Here is an 18,738-nt window from a genome sequence, read left to right on the forward strand (position 1 = left end):
ATTTGAAATAAAGTCATTGTGTAGAGTTTGTAGAATGTATTTGATGAATGTATGACCATTCTTTGTTATCTCCACTATATTCCAGACCACTGAGCCAACAGACATCAGATGCCTTTGTGTTCGGGGACTGCCAATCATCTTGGGGGATGAGCCTTCTGCCTTCTTCAAGACCTGCACCGTAAGTTACTTTAACCCTTGTGTTATGTTCACATTTTGAACCCTTTGGTAATGTTTGGGTCAAACTGACCCGGGACATTATTCAGGGTTTAAATAAAATACGGAACTAAATGTAATTTACACAATTCCTTATATATATTGTCTAACTAATTCACCAACAATATAAATGAAATATGATTCGGTTTTTTAAATACTCTTTGCTATATAAAATGTAACAAAGTAAGTGTCCATACAAATGTAATTTATGTAAGAAAAAATACACTCTAAGAAAAACTAGGTTTACATGTTCATGCTTTTCTAGGAAAAATGCAAATTAAACATTTTTTCATTAATGTTATTTTTTGTAATCTTTGTCTTATGATAATCAAAGCCTTCGAGGAAATATAGCAATAGGCTACATGCACTAGGGTCTGAGACGTACTTCCGCCTTAGCCGTAATACTGCTTGGGAGCTTCCGGTTTGCTTCCGGTCTGCGTAGCTGAGCGTCCACAAATGTTTTACTGTTTAAATCTATGGTTTAAATATGAGTCGACGGAAGATTTTCAAAACGGAGCATTTGCAAAGACAAGTAAAGAACTACTCCGAGCACTGCTGTGTCCCACTTTGTACGGCGTCAGCTAAATTTAACGGGGTCCTAAGTTTCCATGGCTTTCCGACCGAACTCGAGCTGCGAAGACAGTGGCTGGTTAAAATACGACGCGATAACTTCACAATCTCCTCTCACTCCAAGGTCTGCAGTCGTCACTTCGCTACGGATCAACTAATAGAGCCAAAAACCCTTGATGGCCGTAGGAGGCTTGTGAAAGGTGCTGTACCAACTCTGTTTGAGTGGAATCACTTCACTGCTCAAACACCGCGGGCTAGTGTTTGGGAGAGAAGGGAGCGGCCCACTGAACCAGTCTCTCGGGAGGAGCAGGAAGAGCACATGGATGTCCGTGACCATGATTACTGCTCAGCCCCTGAACCAGCTTCACTGGACATGTCCTCTCAAGCTACAGAAGACAACTCCAAAACAGTGGAGGATCTGCAGAAGCAACTGCAGGAGTTAAGAGTCCAGCGAGAGTTTTGCTTACAGCGGTTTGCTGGCTCCGACGACAACATCCGATTCTATACCAGGTAATGTTTTGGCTAAATTCTATCCAAGTTTTTGAGATGGGTTACCTGCCGTTTGACTGCTGACTATATGCATGCAGTGTTGGAATAAGTAGGCTACTCAACTTAACTGAAGTATAAGTACAAATACTATGGTTTGAAAATACTCCTGAACTGAACATGTAGAATCATAAATCATGTGTTTTTATAAGTAACTAGAAACTATGAAGGTTAACTAAATGTGGTGGAGTAAAACATACTAATACCAACAACATACTGATAATACTTTACTACAAGTGGAAATCTTCAAAACCTTACCAAAGTAAAAGTACATGTCAATATCCACTGCGTTTCTCCCAGTTGCACACTTAAGAATGAAGAGTAAAAGTAGTCATTCTGTGTAAAATGTTCCCTTTATGTTTTAGATTATTACTGCTGCTTTAATGTAGTGGTTACATGTTACTGCTGTATATTACTATACCTGCACCAAGTGCCTTCTTAATCAGTCTATTTGAATTGTAATGTATTATAGCAAACAAGAGGAAAGCATTAGCCCATGTGGTACAGTTAAGGAGTCAATTAATGACTGACATGTGTCTTTTGTGTACAGATTCCCGAGCTATAACCACCTGATGGCCTTCTGGTTTCTGATTGAGCCTTCCATTTATAAAATGGTTCGCGTCACAAGAGCGATATCAGCTGCCAAGAGGAATGAAGAAGTGGTTACACACGCACGTCCATCAACGGTAGGCTACGTTTCTTTTAACACACACTCTAAACACAAACTGAAGGGAAAATGTTTCTCTGACATTTCATTGCTTTTGTGTTGGCTAAAAGGCTATAGTACTCAATCATTTTTGAATACATCAGAGAACTAAAACAACTTAATGTTTTTCCCATGGTGTGCTACACTCATGACATTAATATAGTACCCTTTTTTGTTTTTATCTTCCAGAGACAGCTGCTTCAGCCAATTGACGAGTTCTTCCTTTTTCTCTGCTTCCTGTCGGTGGGTTTGAAAGAAAGGGACCTCGCAAACCGCTTCAACGTACACCAGTCCACTGTGAGCCGCATCATTGCAACATGGACAAGTTTTCTTACAACTTTATTGGGGTCACAGTGCATCTGGCTTACACCTGCAGAAGTTCAAGCCCACCTCCCAGAGGCCTTCAAAGATTTCCCAGACACACAGGTGATCCTGGATTGCACAGAGCTGAGGTGTCAAACACCATCCTCACTCCTCCTCCAAAGTGAAATGTATTCTACATACAAATCTCACTGCACCATGAAAGCCCTGGTTGGCATAGCCCCACATGGCGCAGTGACATTTGTTTCCAGTTTGTACGGTGGTTCTGTCAGCGACAAGGAGATTTTCAAACAGTCTGGAATAGCTGCGTTGTTGACTGAAAACATGGCAGTGATGGTAGATAAGGGCTTCCTGATCAGCGATTGCTGCAAATGCAAAGTGTACTGCCCACCTTTTCTGTCGAAGCAGAAGCAAATGCCGGCCTATCAGGTGAGGGAGACACAGGCCATTGTCAGACTGAGGGTTCATGTGGAGCGTGTCATCAGGAGGATAAAAGAGAACAAACTTTTTGATGGCGTCATCCTCCTGTCCCATGCCTACAACATCAACCAGCTGTTTGCAGTAGCATGTATGCTGTCAAACTATCAGAACAAAGCACTGGTCAAGAAATGGGTGAAATAAGACAAGATGATGACACCTGTGCAGGTAGCTGTGATTAAGCTGGGCGAGCACACCGTGTTGCCTGACACACGCTAGTGTTTTGTTTGAATAAATGGTAAATGGCAAATTACAATGCGTTGATGATTTCTTACAAATGCAATGATTTACTATTCATTACAAAAAAATCACTTCACTTTGTCTTTTTAAATACAATTGTATATTTATTTACATATATGAAATGTGAACAAACAAACAATATCAACAATATACAATATAAACAATATATATTAAAATCACATTTTGTTGTCATTCAAAACACATGATTGAGGGATTGCCTCCTAAAAACAATGACGGCTGAGCCAGGGTCTAGCAGCTAACTGCTCACAGAGTTATCAATGGCTGCAGTGCCCACTACTTTTGTAATGACAGGTACTTCGGCATGTATGTGTAAAAAAAAAAAAAGTCTACTTTTTCTCTGATTGCTCTTTGCACTTCTGGATCTGTGTATATTCTTTGCACCAGGTAGTCCTCCTGTGCCCACACTACAAAGTCACACCACTGCATCCCAGACACAAGAAGTTGACCCTGTACTTACCAGTAATAGGCATGGCTTTTCTTGAGCTTAGGGGAGCCACATTCCATCTGCACATATTTGCAGTCGACATAATTTGGGACATTGGGACATTTGAATTCAACAAGGCCAAATTGGGGATATTCTGTTGGGTCAAATACAACTCCATCAGGGGAGGCACCAAGCCAGGGCGTAGAGGGGTGAATGACAAGGCCACAAGGGGAGTAGTTCACGTTTGCCAGTCTACTGTATTCAGCTGCTACTGTGGGCTCCATCTCTGCACCTCTCCTCATCTCTGCAGTCTGCTTGTACCTTTGAGTATTCGCTCTGCAAGAGAGTTAGCAGAGCTCTCACCTCTGACGTGACAAATCTCTCTAAACCTAGAGGCAGTAACCCTGGGTTTGCGGAGCAGATGCCACTCTGAGCTAGAGCTTTGCTCACGGGTAGCCTCCTCAATTTTGTGAGACATTTCTAAATCAACAGATAAGCTGTTAATATGCAGTTGCTCCTCTTCTGAGCACACCAGCGGTAAATCACATGGCAAGATCACATACCCCTCTATGGGCAAGTGCGGTGTTGGTGGTGTGTCAGTGTGAAGTGTGGTGTACCGAGACGTCAAAGCAGGCATCTGATAGGACAGAACACTGCCCTCCTGCACAATCCCGAAGGCACTTTCCACAAGGGGCTTGTCAGGTCTCATGTTCATTGTGGTCACAAGCGGTCTGTCTTCCATGCTGAATGCTGAGTATGCCTCCGTAACTCTGAACAGGCAGGGATCTGGTAATGGCCCCACCATGCCTCTGTAACTCTGAACAGGCAGGGATCTGGTAATGGCCCCACCATGCCTCTGTAACTCTGAACAGGCAGGGATCTGGTAATGGCCCCACCATGCCTCTGTAACTCTGAACAGGCAGGGATCTGGTAATGGCCCCACCATGCCTCTGTAACTCTGAACAGGCAGGGATCTGGTAATGGCCCCACCATGCCTCTGTAACTCTGAACAGGCAGGGATCTGGTAATGGCCCCACCATGCCTCTGTAGAATCCACTCCTACAAAGAATGGCAAAGACAATATAGCACATTAATGTGACAAAGGTTAGGAATACAGCACCAGAATTATGAATTTAAAAAACACAGGAAACACAATTTTCCAGCTAAAATTACCTTACTCCAGTCTGCACCATCCTATTTGGTACAGGCTTGGTGAAGACCATGGAGTTGATGGGCCCTGGCTTCACACCCTTAAGGAAAAGACAAGTACTGTTCGTTGAGTCACTTTAAAACAAAAACTCTGTGAAAGATTACAAGTATTTGAACCTCATTGAAATTACCATTGTTCGCGGCTTGTGCCATTGCTGTTCCGATTCAGTACAGCTATGCACAGGTGGCACAACTGACATGTTCAGTTCAGTGTAATGTGCTGTTTGGAACAGCAATGCTACCGTGTGATTACACAAAACAGTTCCTGCAACACAGGAGCACTGGTTGTGCGTGAGCACCACTGGTGATGAATCACGAAGCGTTATCTAAAAAAGAGAGAAGAAATACTAGTGATTAGTAACCTCACTTGTGGTAAATGAGCCAGGAGGTTATGAGTAGAATTATTGGTTATTTTTACTGACCCATTATCCTAGAAGAAGCATGTATTCCTGAATGCTTAGTGTTACCCTCTTACCCTACAATACCACAATGAACTTTCTTTGGAAACTAAGATGCCTTGAAAATTGTATTAAAGCAGTTTTGACTATATATTTGAACCCCCATACTTACACATCCATAATCAATGTAATAATATCTGACCAATCAGCTGTGATAAAGCAGTAGGACAAGTAGGACACTGTTGAGATTCCCTTAAGGTAAACTAATGTTTAACTGAACTGAAACTCAATAAACAGGGGGGGAACACAGTGGCAATGTTGCCTGCCTACACTCAAACTGTGTGCTGTCTCGCTCTTCCTCATTGACCTGTAGCACAAGGCTCTCACGCTGACCTGCCCTGTCAGCCTGTCTTTATTGGACACTGAATGAAAAAAAACAGAGCAACAGCGTTAGATCTATACTCACGTCAAAACATCTATGGCAACATTGCTTTACAAAAGCCGATACCATTATGCAGTGTGGCTAACAACAAGACAACCTTGGCTAGGCTATAAGGCTATTAAACGATAGTATTTGTTAGCAAAATGGCTAATGTTTTAAAGAATTAACACCAGAAACAGTACATAGCGTTACCCAGAGCCCTATAGTAGTCTACTATAGTAATAGTATAATAATAATAATAATAGTAGTTATACTATAGGGCTCTGGCGTTACCTAGCTTTTGACAGCTAACGTTAGCATAACCTGAGTAGAATGCGGAAGTGACTGTGCATGTAGCCTATTGAAACACAAGAATCACACATCCAAATGGATTTGGCTTCGAAATATATATAGATGATGAAACATCCATATAAATGACGGAACAGATATAAACACAAAGCAAATCCAAACAATTAACAGTCACTGTTCATAAAATACAGTAAATCCAAAAAATACATATATTTTGGCCATTTTGCTGGTAGATCATTTTAGTTCTGCACTATACACTGTAATGTGAGGTTATGTGTCTGTTTAGTCCTTCCTCCGGCGTGCAGGTACGAGGGGGACAGTTAGAGAAAATGTTTATAATGTTCTGGAATAGTTTTGTGCACACACTACAAAGGGTAAAGATCAAGGGAGTGTCTGTGTGTGTCCTTCATAATAAATAAGCCTAACGCCTAATGTGTTGTAGGTGAATAATGAAGATTGTCTGCATCAAATGTTCACAAATTCATGGCAGCCAAGCTACATACAAAACCATATTTGGTGCACAATTTGCAACTAGTACTTGAAAAGTACAGATCCACGTAAGGCCAATTTAAGGCCCAGATTGTCCTTTTATTTATTACTTATGGTTTTTATGTTGTATGATGCTTTTCATTATAAACAGTGGAAGCAACTTTTTGGTGGACGATGTAGAATTATATGTCAATCTCTTTATTTCTCTGTTAGGATGCGGCTGATAAGGAGGTGTACAGTCAAACTCCACTGGGAATCCTCTGTGTCGGAGAACATCCGCAGCTCAACCCATCCAGTGTGGCAATCATCTTGGAGGGGAATGTAGTGATGGATGGACCGGCTAACCTGCCTCAGGCCTTCTGTGTCCTGTTCGGACTCATTTATGCCCTGCAATTGGAGTACCCAAAGTGCATGAAAAACACTTACCACTTTGTTCAGCAGGTGATGTTGAAGCTTGGTAAGGTTGAGCTGGCACCCAAAAATCAGCTTACGGGGTTCTGAAAAGTTGGCTACTTCAATATTGCATTTTGTTGTAGTTGTTGCATGTTTGCACTGTTTGACCTCTTGTTGGCATTTACATTTGTGTTTTATTCTATAAACTACTGACAACATCTCTCCCAAACTCCAAACAAAGAAGTCATTTAGAGCATTTATTTGCAGAAAATACTTTTCTGGTCAGAATAACAGAGAAAATTCTGTGTTTTCAAACCTAAAATAATGCAAAGAAAACAAGTTCTTCATTATTAAACGACACAATACTAATGTTTTAACTTGGGAAGAGCTCAGGAATCAATATTTGGTGGAATAACCCAGATGTTTCAATAACCGCTTTCAATGCGTCTTGGTTGCTCGCCACCAGTCTGTCACATTGTTGCTGGGAGACTTTATGTCTCTCCTGGCACACAAAGCCAAGCTGCTTGATTTGTTTGTGCCAGGAGTGGCTTAATAAGTGACCCAACAGCAATGTGAAAGGTGTTGCAGAGCAGCCAATGCGCATGAAAGCTGTGATTGAAAATCTGGGTTATTCCACCAATTATTGATTCCTGAGCTCTTCCCATGTTAAAACAATAGTATTGTGTTGTTGAAAAATGAATTTTAAATTGTTTTCTTTGCACTATTCGAGGTCTGAAAACACTCCATCTTTTTTGGTTTCTTTGAACATTTGGTATTTGTTGTAAATAAATGCTCTAAATAAGAATATTTGGAGTTTGGGATAAATGTTGTCAGTCATTAATTTATAGAATAAAACACAAATGTTAATCCAGTTTTTACAAACAGTAAAACGAGAGAAAGTTATCATTTTAAAGAGGTCTCTTAATTTTTTCAGAGCGATATATATCTGTTTATATATAGAGAGAGAGATTGCTATGGTTTAATGTGAAAATGTATGTTACAATATTTTTGCTACAGTTTTTATAGGATGCTCAATTTCATTGTATCCAAGTTTTAATAAAAGGTAAAACTTTATTTTTGTGTCTTTTTCTTTTTTGTAGTTGACGGAATAAAAAATATAAATACGTAATGTAACCACTTTCAACTAAAAATTCTAAGTTATATAATTGGGCAAAGCAATTGATATTACACAATATTTTAAGTAAAATCAACTTGACATGAAGTGCATTGTACTTCAAATAACAATTAAAGTCCTTGATTAATTTAAGTTTAATTTACTCAAGTTTTCATAATGCTTTACTTAAATTTTTAAAGGCAACCACTTTTCTCTATTTTTTTAAGTAGATTCAACTTATCGGGGCTTACAGTGTGGATAGATAATTTAAATTAACCAAAAGCCGTAATATGTGGTTCATGAGGGATCTGTCATTGGATGTTATCCAAAGCTGAGGTGATCTCCGGATCGGTCTGTGTCCTTATCACTAGAAATGCCCACTAAAATATACAAAAACTTTGATAAGATCCTATTTAATTTCATATGGAGGAATAAGTGTCATTATTTAAGGAAATCTATCTAATGCAATAGTAAAATAAATGGTAGTTTAAAGGTACTAAGCTTTGAGACTTTAAATAATACTTTCAAAGATAAATGGTTGGCGAAAATGTCAACATTTGGAATACTTTCCCTAAATATGTATTTAATTTCATGGGTGGAGAAGATACATTTCTTCTTAAATGTAATCACAATATTGAGACATTACCTTTAAAGTTATCAAACTTTCATAAGAAAGCCCTGTTGGCCTAGAAACTAATTTACAAACACAATTTATCACCAACCAATTATTACATTTGGAACAACAGAAATATTCAATATAAAAGAAAATCTCGATATTATGAAAGATGGGTTGAACGTGGTCTTTTATTAGTTAGACAATTTGTTAATGCTGATGGGCAATTACTAACATATAATGAATTCCTCTCTAAATTTGATTTACCGGTTACACCAAAAGAATATGCAGTGGTTTTTGATGCTTTGCCAAGGAGTGTGCAGCAGCTTGATGGATATTCAGATATTGAGGTTTCAGTGTTAATCTTCCTAGCATTTCCTTGGTGAAATTACCAAGAGACAATGCTGAAACAAATACATAAGGAACTGTATACAAACTGTAACTCTGCCCAGAGAAAGATTCTTCTGGGCTCCACTTTATGGATACATCAAATGGAAAGAAATGTGTTTAATTGGAAATCATTTGTTACTAAATAATAAAGTTAAGGAGGTTTCTTTTAAAATGTGACACACAATATATCCTGCAAAAAAGATTTGGACCCGACATTGAATATTCCTGTTAATTTTGTAATCTACAAGAAGAAAGTATCTGCCATTTATTTTATGAATGTATGTATAGCATTTTCGGGTAAGAGGTAGAATGTTTTTTTAAAGAATAACGGGAAAAAAGTAAAACGCCAGGACAGAGACATTTTTGTGTACTTCAAAATTGATAGTAGGCTATGGACACAGATTTTGTTTTTTTATTGTGCAATTAATTTTATTTTTAGGAAAATGTTATATCCATAAAAAGAGATGGGCTTACTCCAAACCAAATGTTGGACATTTCAACCAATAACTAAAACAATATATTAGCAGTATTCAAACATTAGGATTAATAAGGCAATTTAAACTAATTGTGTATTTTACAAATATTTAACCTGAAATATTAAACTGTATTTTTATTTTTATTATTATTTATTTAGGTTGATAGATGTTGTGTTGTGTTGTATGTCTGCATCTGATTTGGACTTTAGTATGCACAGTGTAGGATATTCATGCATGATCTTGAATAGATGAATACAAAAATATAAAATAAAAAATGCATTGCTCATAAAACAGTTTTTCTCGCTTAGCTCGGTTTCCTTGCGTCTTTCCACACGTGGAAGGGACTAAGACCCAAGGAAAAGTGAGTAAGGTAAACGAAGATGCACGTCAGAGACTGGGGAGGGGGTTAGGCTGCGCTATTGTGCGACATAGGCACTATTAGCTGTTTGGACATGAGTAGCGCTACCACTCTACAGCTAATGACGGGTCAGTGCTCTGAAGCCTCCCCTCACTGACAGTGACACTGCCGGGGAACAGAGTGCCGCTGTATGGGGGCTGTCACCTAAAGACACCTTTTCAGTGGTGTGCCTCCTGGCAGTCGATGGTAATAAACATGTAAATAGAGGCAAAGTCAGATTGTTACATACATGCATCTGTCAGTAAGAACACTTACCTAACGTGAAGCACGGGCGCTGTCTGTTTGACCTCTTACTTTACTTCGAGCGTAGACTTCTGGTTAATGTAGTCTTGCATGAGATCAGGCTGCTTAATCCAGATGTGACAACGAACTCAAATTGTAGTCTGATTATCACATTACCATAATGTGGACAATTTATCCGGTCCGGGTATGCGCGGTCGGTGGAGATGTTAGGCTTGTTTGAGACGAGCCTCGAAAGTAGACGAGAGTAGCCGATCGCAGCCGGGGGAGGTCTCAAAAAGCTCGCCTGAAGTCGGACAGCTCGGAGTCGGCTTGTTGTTCTTCTTCTTCTTCTTCTCTCGGTTTTTTGGCGAATTGCAAACAACTTTAAGGTGCATACTGCCACATCCGGACTCCGTTTGCATTTATAAAGAATGCACAAATGTGTTTAATCGTTAATGTCAGATATGTACTAAGTAAATACATTTGTTCCTGCTCAAGATTAGATTCAACTTTATTGTTATTGCACATATTACAGGTACTGAGACAACGAAATGCAGTTTAGCTTCTAACCAGGAGTGCAACAAGCAGTAAAGTGAAAAGTAATGTACACAATCTACAGAATAAAATATAGAATTAATTGAATGATGAATAAACAATTTTACAATTTTACAGGCTGCTGATCACAGCAGCCTGTGATCAGTATGAGCAGTATTAACAGTGTGCATGAATATGCTAAGATATATAAAGTATGAAAACGGTAAGCAGTGCAAGTATAGTATACAAATATATAGATATTAATTTCATGATGATAAACATTGTGGAACAATGATGAAAAATGTGAATGGAAGTGGCGACGTAAAATGACACAAAACAAAAACAAACTTTAGCCGAGCCAATGAGCGCTCAGCTTGAGATACCAGCGAGTCGTTTGTTTTGGTGCAGGAAAGAAAGCCCTCTCTTGATTGTGTGTGTGTGTGTGTGTGTGTGTGTGTGTGTGTGTGTGTGTGTGTGTGTGTGTGTGTGTGTGTGTGTGTGTGTGTGTGTGTGTGTGTGTGTGTGTGTGTGTGTGTGTGTGTGTGTGTGTGTGTGTGTGTGTGTGTGTGTGTGTGTGTGTGTGTGTGTGTGCAACACGTTCTCACTCTCATCCCGTCACATATTGACGGACGGTCAGGGCCCCTCCCCGTCGCTATATTACGTACAGGGTACCCCTTTCCCGTCATTTTCTACGGGCAGGGCGTCCCATAGACCTTCATAATGCCTATTTTAAGGTTCATTTGGCCATTAAAATGCGTTTTGATGTCATTTTATGCGAGTAATGAGTTTTTATTTCTGATTATTTGTGCAGTACATGTACATGATGTTTAGTTTGCTAGTTATGACGAAGATTACTTCATGAATGTGTAGACATTCATGGTTGCTAAGGTGGTTGCTATGGACGCTGCAACAGCTCCCAGACCACGTGATCAACAACAATGGCCGACCTTCGTGTTATTCTCGGTGGAAAATGCCTATTTTAAGGTTCATTTGGCCATTAAAATGTGTTTTGATGTCATTTTATGCGAGAAATTAGTTTTTATTTCTGATTATTTGTGCAGTACATGTACATGATGTTTAGTTTGCTAGTTATGACGAAGATTACTTCATGAATGCTAACGTTTTTTTGGTGGAAATGTGTTTTTTCACAGCAAAGTCACCCTCTGTACTTGGACTTATTGGGAGAATCTAAAGGCAAGAACATCCCAAATATTCATTTAGGTCTTTATTTTAGACCTTTAGTGTTGCCGTCTGTGAGGAAAATACATGGGGCTCAGAGCCTCGTATTTTTAAAATATGTTTTTCCTTCTAATTTGTTATTCTTTTCAAAATAACACACTGTTATTTACTCACCAATAACACACAATTATCCTTGCTTTTATTTATTGGTTTAATTCCATAATCTAGGGCTTTTTTGGCGTTCGTCAGGAACTGAATTTCAAAATAAAAATAACCGGAAACAGACGTAGGCCTATAAAGGGACATTTCGAGCATCATTGTGATTGTCAACATTTTTGAGTTTAGGATGGCCGAAGACACTACACTACCCATAATCCCCAGCTATCGTTTAGGACTACAGTCCCCGTGATTACTCTTCAAGGTCTGGGGTTGGATGTTGGAGTGGCAGTACGCCAAGGTTACGCAGCGTCAAACAGCTGTTTGAAATGGAACGAAACCACGCCAGACTATCCAAAACTGGAATCGAACGCCCCCCAGAACTACACACTACACTATTGTGTTTCGCAAAATGTTCTATGGGACGTCTCTACTGAACGTTTTCGTTTTTCCCACAATTAGAAGTTGCCAGTATTAAACACATTGGTGTTATCAAATGTAAAACATATAATTAATCAACACACTCTCACTCCCTAAGCGTCCAATAGCGACGTTTGGTCAGTGTCCGTGGCGTCCAATTGTGACGCTCCTAGGCTCCTTCAGCGTCATAAAGGGACGCAAATAGCTTTCAACTGATTGCAATGTATTCCCATCTGCGTCGGGATTTGACGCTCATGGAAGCACAGCATTCGTTTATGCCGGCTGCCCTTAAAGGCAATGTGAGCATCCATTCCCATTGGATAACGGAGAATTTTACACCCGGAAGTAAGTACTCCTCTTACTGTCGATTGATTTTACAGTGATATCTGCACTACTCATCGACTAAAAAACACCAGATTATCCTTGTTAATTACACAACATTGATTGGTTTAAATTGTGTGCAATGCTTTTGTATTTTTCCCCTTCGATTCGGAGAAACAAATATGTTTTTTGAGTAAAGGATGGCAGAAGACACTACACTACCCAGAATCCCCAGCTATCTTTTGGCCTACACCATGTGCTCTGTTTGACAAACCCCGTTTTTTTCACCATTCATTCCGATGGCTGGCGTCTATGTCACGTGATCTTCAAATTTCTCCCTGCAGAAAAAGAAAACATGGCCGAAATTAGTTTTATTCTCGGTAGAAAATGCCTATTTTAAAGTTAGTTTGGCCATTAAAATGCGATTTGATGTCATTTGATGCGAGAAATATGAGTTGTTATTTCAGATTATGTGTGCAGTGGATGTACATGATCTTTAGTTTGCTAGTTATTACGAAGATTACTTCAGGAAATCGCGACGTTTTCATTGTTACCAAGGTGGTTGCTAGGGACGCTGCTATCGATATTATTTCTGTTATGTTGTGTAACTGTTTAAATTGTGTTATCTTTATTGCTACCCCCTTCCCCGTCAATGTATAGTGTTGGTCCACAGCCTAAACATATTAGTTTAACAAAATCCGCATCTAAAGATAGCCTACGTTATTTCCCCCCTGTGCAATTCCAGTCTCACATCTCAGAGCACACCGTCATTAACAAATACAGACCGAAATAATAATAATACCTTATTCCGAGTGTGCTTGCTTTTCTCTTTGAAAGTCATCACATAACGGCATTGTAATACACGGTTCGGCTGCATTACATATTACATATCTGCCGTAGTTCTGTATTTATAGAGCCCTGATGAGAAGACAAACATGAGGAACTGAAAACGTGACGTGGATCATAAATATATCAGTCATTAAACAACATCTTACATTTCTTTTCACACAATACGTCTCCTTGCAGTATCAACACTAATTCGGCTCACTTTTATATTTGATCCAATTGGTAGATAGGCTGTATTTACACCATAAAGGTGCATAGCTGATATAAAGGGACACCTGGTGGTTAAAGCATGTTATTGAATTTCAATATTTTTATTATTAGATATTAATACGATCCCTATAAAGTATATTCATTACTCGTTATTCTCTACTAATTGTTAATTAAAGACTGTATGTAATGACTATTTTGCACATCCCTTTCAAGATTTCAAGATTTTCTGAGGTTTATTGACATATCATATAGGCCTACACAACTGTGGTGTAGTTCTGCACTGAATGAAAAACTTGGGTTGCAGGTTCCTCAATAGTGCATTACAAGACATCTATCAATATGTGTGCATACCTCCTGCAATGTTAACTATGTTGAAGCACTTATTTTAACTGATATTATACATAATGTATTAGACTCTTATAAGATGTATGTAGATATTTCATCTCCGGCCTTGTCAGGTATTGAACAATCAATAAATAAAGAACACAGAATTGTTGAATATAAAACACAGAATTTATGTGATTATACTAAATGATTTTCAAATAAACACAACTGCATATTTAACTGTTACACATGCTGTTACACATTTCAGGGCTTTGTGGACGTAATCCATGACAAACTGGAGTTGAGACCAGGAGGCAGAGTCGCAGTCTTACACGCTTCTCTGCGCTCTCTCCTAGGCAGTCACCCATAGGAATCCCGAACCCAATAAAATACCCAATATTAGCGGTGTGTGTGTCTGCCCAAGGACAATTTAAGGTAAAACCTAATAGAGGTGTCATACATAATAACCTAATAAAAGTAAATGTAACAACTACTACAGTGCAACAAAACAGGAAGATTAAATGTGGTCTCTTAAACATAAGATCTCTAGCATCTAAAGCAATATTGGTAAATGATTTAATATCAGATTATAATATTGATATATGCTGTCTCACTGAAACTTGGTTGAGACATGAAGAATATGTCAGCATAAATGAGGCCACTCCACCCAGCCATGTCAACACTCATATTGCTCGAGGCACGGGCCGAGGAGGTGGAGTTGCAGCAATCTTTGACTCAAGTTTACTTATCAATACTAAACCAAAATGTAATTATACCTCTTTTGAAAGCCTCGTTTTTAGTCTTACGCATCCGACCTGGAAAACTTTGCAGCCAATCTTATTTGTTACAGTGTATCGTGCACCAGGTCCTTATTCAGAATTCTTATCAGAATTCTCTGAGTTTTTATCAACTTTGGTTCTTAAAACAGACAAAGTAATTATCGTAGGTGACTTTAATATTCATGTTGACGATGATAAAAATAGCCTTACTGTTGCATTTAACTCTATATTAGATTCTGTTGGTTTCTGTCAGAGTGTAAATAAACCAACCCACTGTTATAATCACACTCTCGACCTTGTTCTGACTTATGGTATTGAAATTGAGCAACTATTAGTCGAACCGCATAATCCTGCTTTATCCGACCATTTCTTAGTAACTTTTGAAGTACTGTTACTAGACTACAAAGCATTAGTCAAAAGCTCTTGCAGCAGAAACCTATCTGTTAGTGCTATAGCCACATTTAAGGAAGAGATTCAACCAATACTTAACTCGATAGCATGTCTGCATGTAGGGGAGGAAACTTATACAAAATGTACACCACCCCAAATTGATCATGTTGTTGATAGTGCTATAGATGCGCTGCGAATAAAATTAGATTCTGTTGCTCCTTTGAAAAAGAAGAAAATAAAACAACATAGATTAGCTCCATGGCATAATGCCGAAACCCGCAAATAAAGCAAAAGTCTAGACAACTTGAAAGGATATGGCGTTCCACTAAACTTGAAGAATCTCGTTTAATTTGGCATATTACTCTCAATGAATATAAGAAAGCACTGCGTAAAGCGAGAGCAGCCTACTACTCTTCATTAATAGATGAGAATAAGAATAATGCAAGATTTCTTTTCAGCACTGTAGCCAGGCTGACAGAGAGCCACAGCTCGATTGAGCCTTCTATTCCCTTAGCACTCAGTAGTAATGATTTTATGTGCTTTTTTAACGATAAAATTGTTACTCTTAGAAACAAAATTAATGACCTCTTGCCTTCAACCAGTATAGTGTTATCAACAGCTCCCGGAATCGTAAGTTCTAATATTACACTAGATAGTAAACTAGAATGCTTTTCAGCCATTAACCTTGAACAATTACATTCAATGATTCTCTCTTCTAAACCATCAACGTGTATGTTAGACCCAATTCCAACTAAGCTGTTGAAGGAAGTTTTTCCATTAATTAGCACTTCTTTATTAAATATTATGAATATGTCTTTATTATCAGGCTATGTTCCACAATCATTCAAAGTAGCAGTGATAAAACCGCTTCTTAAAAAGCACAACCTCGATCCAGAGGTTTTAGCCAACTATAGACCTATTTCTAATCTTCCGTTCCTCTCAAAAATTCTTGAGAAAGCGGTCGCAAAACAGTTGTGTGATTACTTAAAAAACAATGATTTATTTGAAGATTTTCAGTCTGGCTTTAGAACACATCATAGCACAGAGACAGCTCTGGTTAAAGTCACAAATGATATTCTAATAGCCTCAGACAAGGGACTTGTCTCTATTCTTGTTTTGCTCGATCTTAGTGCTGCATTTGATACTATCGACCATGATATCCTATTGCAAAGACTAGAGCACTTAGTTGGCATACAGGGAACTGCTTTAGGCTGGTTTAGGTCCTATCTATCTGAACGCTCTCAGTTTGTACGTGTTAACGATGAATCTTCCACGCAAACCAAAGTTAGCCATGGAGTGCCACAGGGCTCAGTGCTCGGACCTATTTTGTTCACATTATATATGCTTCCGTTAGGCAATATTATAAGGAATCATTCTGTAAACTTTCATTGTTATGCGGATGATACTCAACTATATTTATCAATCAAGCCTGATGAAATTAATCATCTAAATAAAATTCAAGACTGCCTTAAGGACTTAAAAACGTGGATGACCTTAAACTTTTTGATGTTAAACACGACCAAAACTGAAGTTATTGTACTTGGCCCGAAGAATCTACGAAACAAATTATCTAAAGACATACTAACTATGGATGGCATTAATTTGGCCTCCAGTGAGACTGTAAGGAATCTTGGTGTTATATTTGATCAGGATTTATCCTTTAACGCCCACATAAAATCAATTTCAAGGACCGCCTACTTCCATCTACGTAACATTGCAAAAATCAGGCATATCTTGCCTCAAAACGATGCAGAGAAACTAGTCCATGCATTTGTTACTTCTAGGCTGGATTATTGTAACTCTTTATTATCAGGGAGTACCAAGAAGTCAATCAAGTCGCTTCAGCTGATTCAAAATGCTGCGGCTCGTGTACTAACCAGAGTTAGGAAAAGGGACCACATTACTCCTGTTCTGGCTGCCTTACACTGGCTCCCTATAGAACACAGGATAGAATTTAAAATTCTTCTTCTCGCCTACAAAGCCCTTAATGGGCAGGCGCCATCTTACCTTAAAGAACTCATTATACCCTACTGTCCTACTAGGGCATTGCGTTCCAAGAATGCAGGGTTGTTGGTTGTTCCTAGAATCTTTAAAAGTACAATGGGAGCCAGAGCCTTTTCTTATCAAGCTCCACATTTGTGGAATCAGCTTCCAGTTTGTGTTCGGGCGGCAGACACCCTATCCGTTTTTAAGAGTGCGCTTAAGACCTTCCTTTTTGATAAAGCTTATAGTTAGGGCTGAATCTAATCAGCCCTAGTTTTGCTGATATAGGCTTAGTTTGTCGGGGGACATCTTACTTCTTCCTTCTCTCTGTCTATACCCGTGTACACTCATGTTCCGATTAACCCAGCTTCCCCAAATGTCTTTCTTTTTGGTGTCTATATACGCTGGGATCCGGAGTCATGGATGATCCTGCGGTCCTGTGTCCTGGATCGCGAGCGCTGGATCTTGAGTCGTGGCTGTGGTCCTGGATCATAGGTCCTGGATGGATATCCTCGTGGATTCATCTTCCTATTATACACACATGCATTTCCAAACATTTGGACTACCTATGTTGCAAATGTATTATCTTTTCAATTTACACACGGCATCTATTGCACGTCTGTCCGTCCTGGGAGAGGGATCCCTCCTCTGTTGCTCTCCCTGAGGTTTCTCCCATTTTTCCCTTTAAACTGGGTTTTCTTTGGAAGTTTTTCCTTGTACGATGTGAGGGTCTAAGGACAGAGGGTGTCGTATTGTCATACTGATATTCTGTACACACTGTGAAGACCACTGAGACAAATGTAACATTTGTGATATTGGGCTATATAAATAAACATTGATTGATGATTGATTGATTGATTGATGCAAATGTTCCAACTTGGGATCAATAAAGTATATCTTATCACTTAAGCTGATCGATGGCTACTGCCATATTTGCAAAATGTGCCTCTGAACCTTGACAAGTGCATGTTTCAGGCTTATCAATTAATGTAATGTAATCACAGGGCTCACAAACATAAGATCAGCTGTTAAATAAAGCTCTTCTGACCTTAGCTGGCATGTGTGTATATATATTAATGCTGCCCATTATGGGCACAAGCAATTTTCACCCATTTATTAATTATATGTTTTAAATGTGAGTGTTTCCTGTCCCCTAAACCTCCAGGGATGTACACAGTTTAATACTGGCAACTTCTTATTATGGGAAATACGAAAACTTGAAAGCTATTTGCGTCCCTTTATGACGCTGAAGGAGCCTAGGATCGTCACAATTGGACGCCACGGACACTGACCAAACGTCGCTATTGGACGCTTAGGGAGTGAGAGTATGCTGAATTAATAAATGGGTGAAAATCGCTGTCCATAATGTGCAGCATTAATATATAGCATTAATATATACCCACATGACAGCTCATTGATACTTTGTAATTCTACTCCACTACAATTCAGAGGTTAACCTGGTATTTTTACTCCACTACACTTATTTGAGTTACTTTGCAGATTCTGATTAATGATGTGAAATATAAACAACCCTTAAATCAGACTTTAGTTACACCTGAGTAAAATGAGATATTTGATATTTGGTGCTTGAGAAGACTAAACATGTATCTACAATTGACATGAATG

At 38.9% G+C, this 18,738-nt stretch overlaps 2 protein-coding genes across 5 annotated transcripts in view; one reads left to right on the forward strand and one right to left on the reverse strand.

Annotated features, from left to right (window-relative positions):
* Window positions 1-10,233, reverse strand: part of adck1 (aarF domain containing kinase 1) — a 208,608-nt gene extending 198,375 nt beyond the window's left edge. For all 4 annotated transcript variants that reach the window (XM_034111232.2, XM_034111234.2, XM_034111233.2 and 1 more), the window contains exon 1: window positions 10,004-10,233. The gene's annotated coding sequence lies outside the window, so the exon portion shown is untranslated. The remainder of the gene's footprint in view (window positions 1-10,003) is intronic.
* LOC117467488 (uncharacterized) overlaps window positions 600-18,738 on the forward strand; it is a 21,708-nt gene continuing 3,569 nt past the window's right edge. The window contains exons 1-5 of the mRNA XM_034111121.2: window positions 600-1,293; window positions 1,880-2,015; window positions 2,225-2,968; window positions 3,479-3,553; window positions 6,558-6,751. Coding sequence (XP_033967012.2) covers window positions 701-1,293; window positions 1,880-2,015; window positions 2,225-2,968; window positions 3,479-3,553; window positions 6,558-6,751 — 1,742 coding nt within the window. The 5' untranslated portion in view covers window positions 600-700. The remainder of the gene's footprint in view (window positions 1,294-1,879; window positions 2,016-2,224; window positions 2,969-3,478; window positions 3,554-6,557; window positions 6,752-18,738) is intronic.

The sequence above is a fragment of the Pseudochaenichthys georgianus genome, chromosome 22 (assembly GCF_902827115.2).
Source record: "Pseudochaenichthys georgianus chromosome 22, fPseGeo1.2, whole genome shotgun sequence".
Taxonomy (NCBI): domain Eukaryota; kingdom Metazoa; phylum Chordata; class Actinopteri; order Perciformes; family Channichthyidae; genus Pseudochaenichthys; species Pseudochaenichthys georgianus.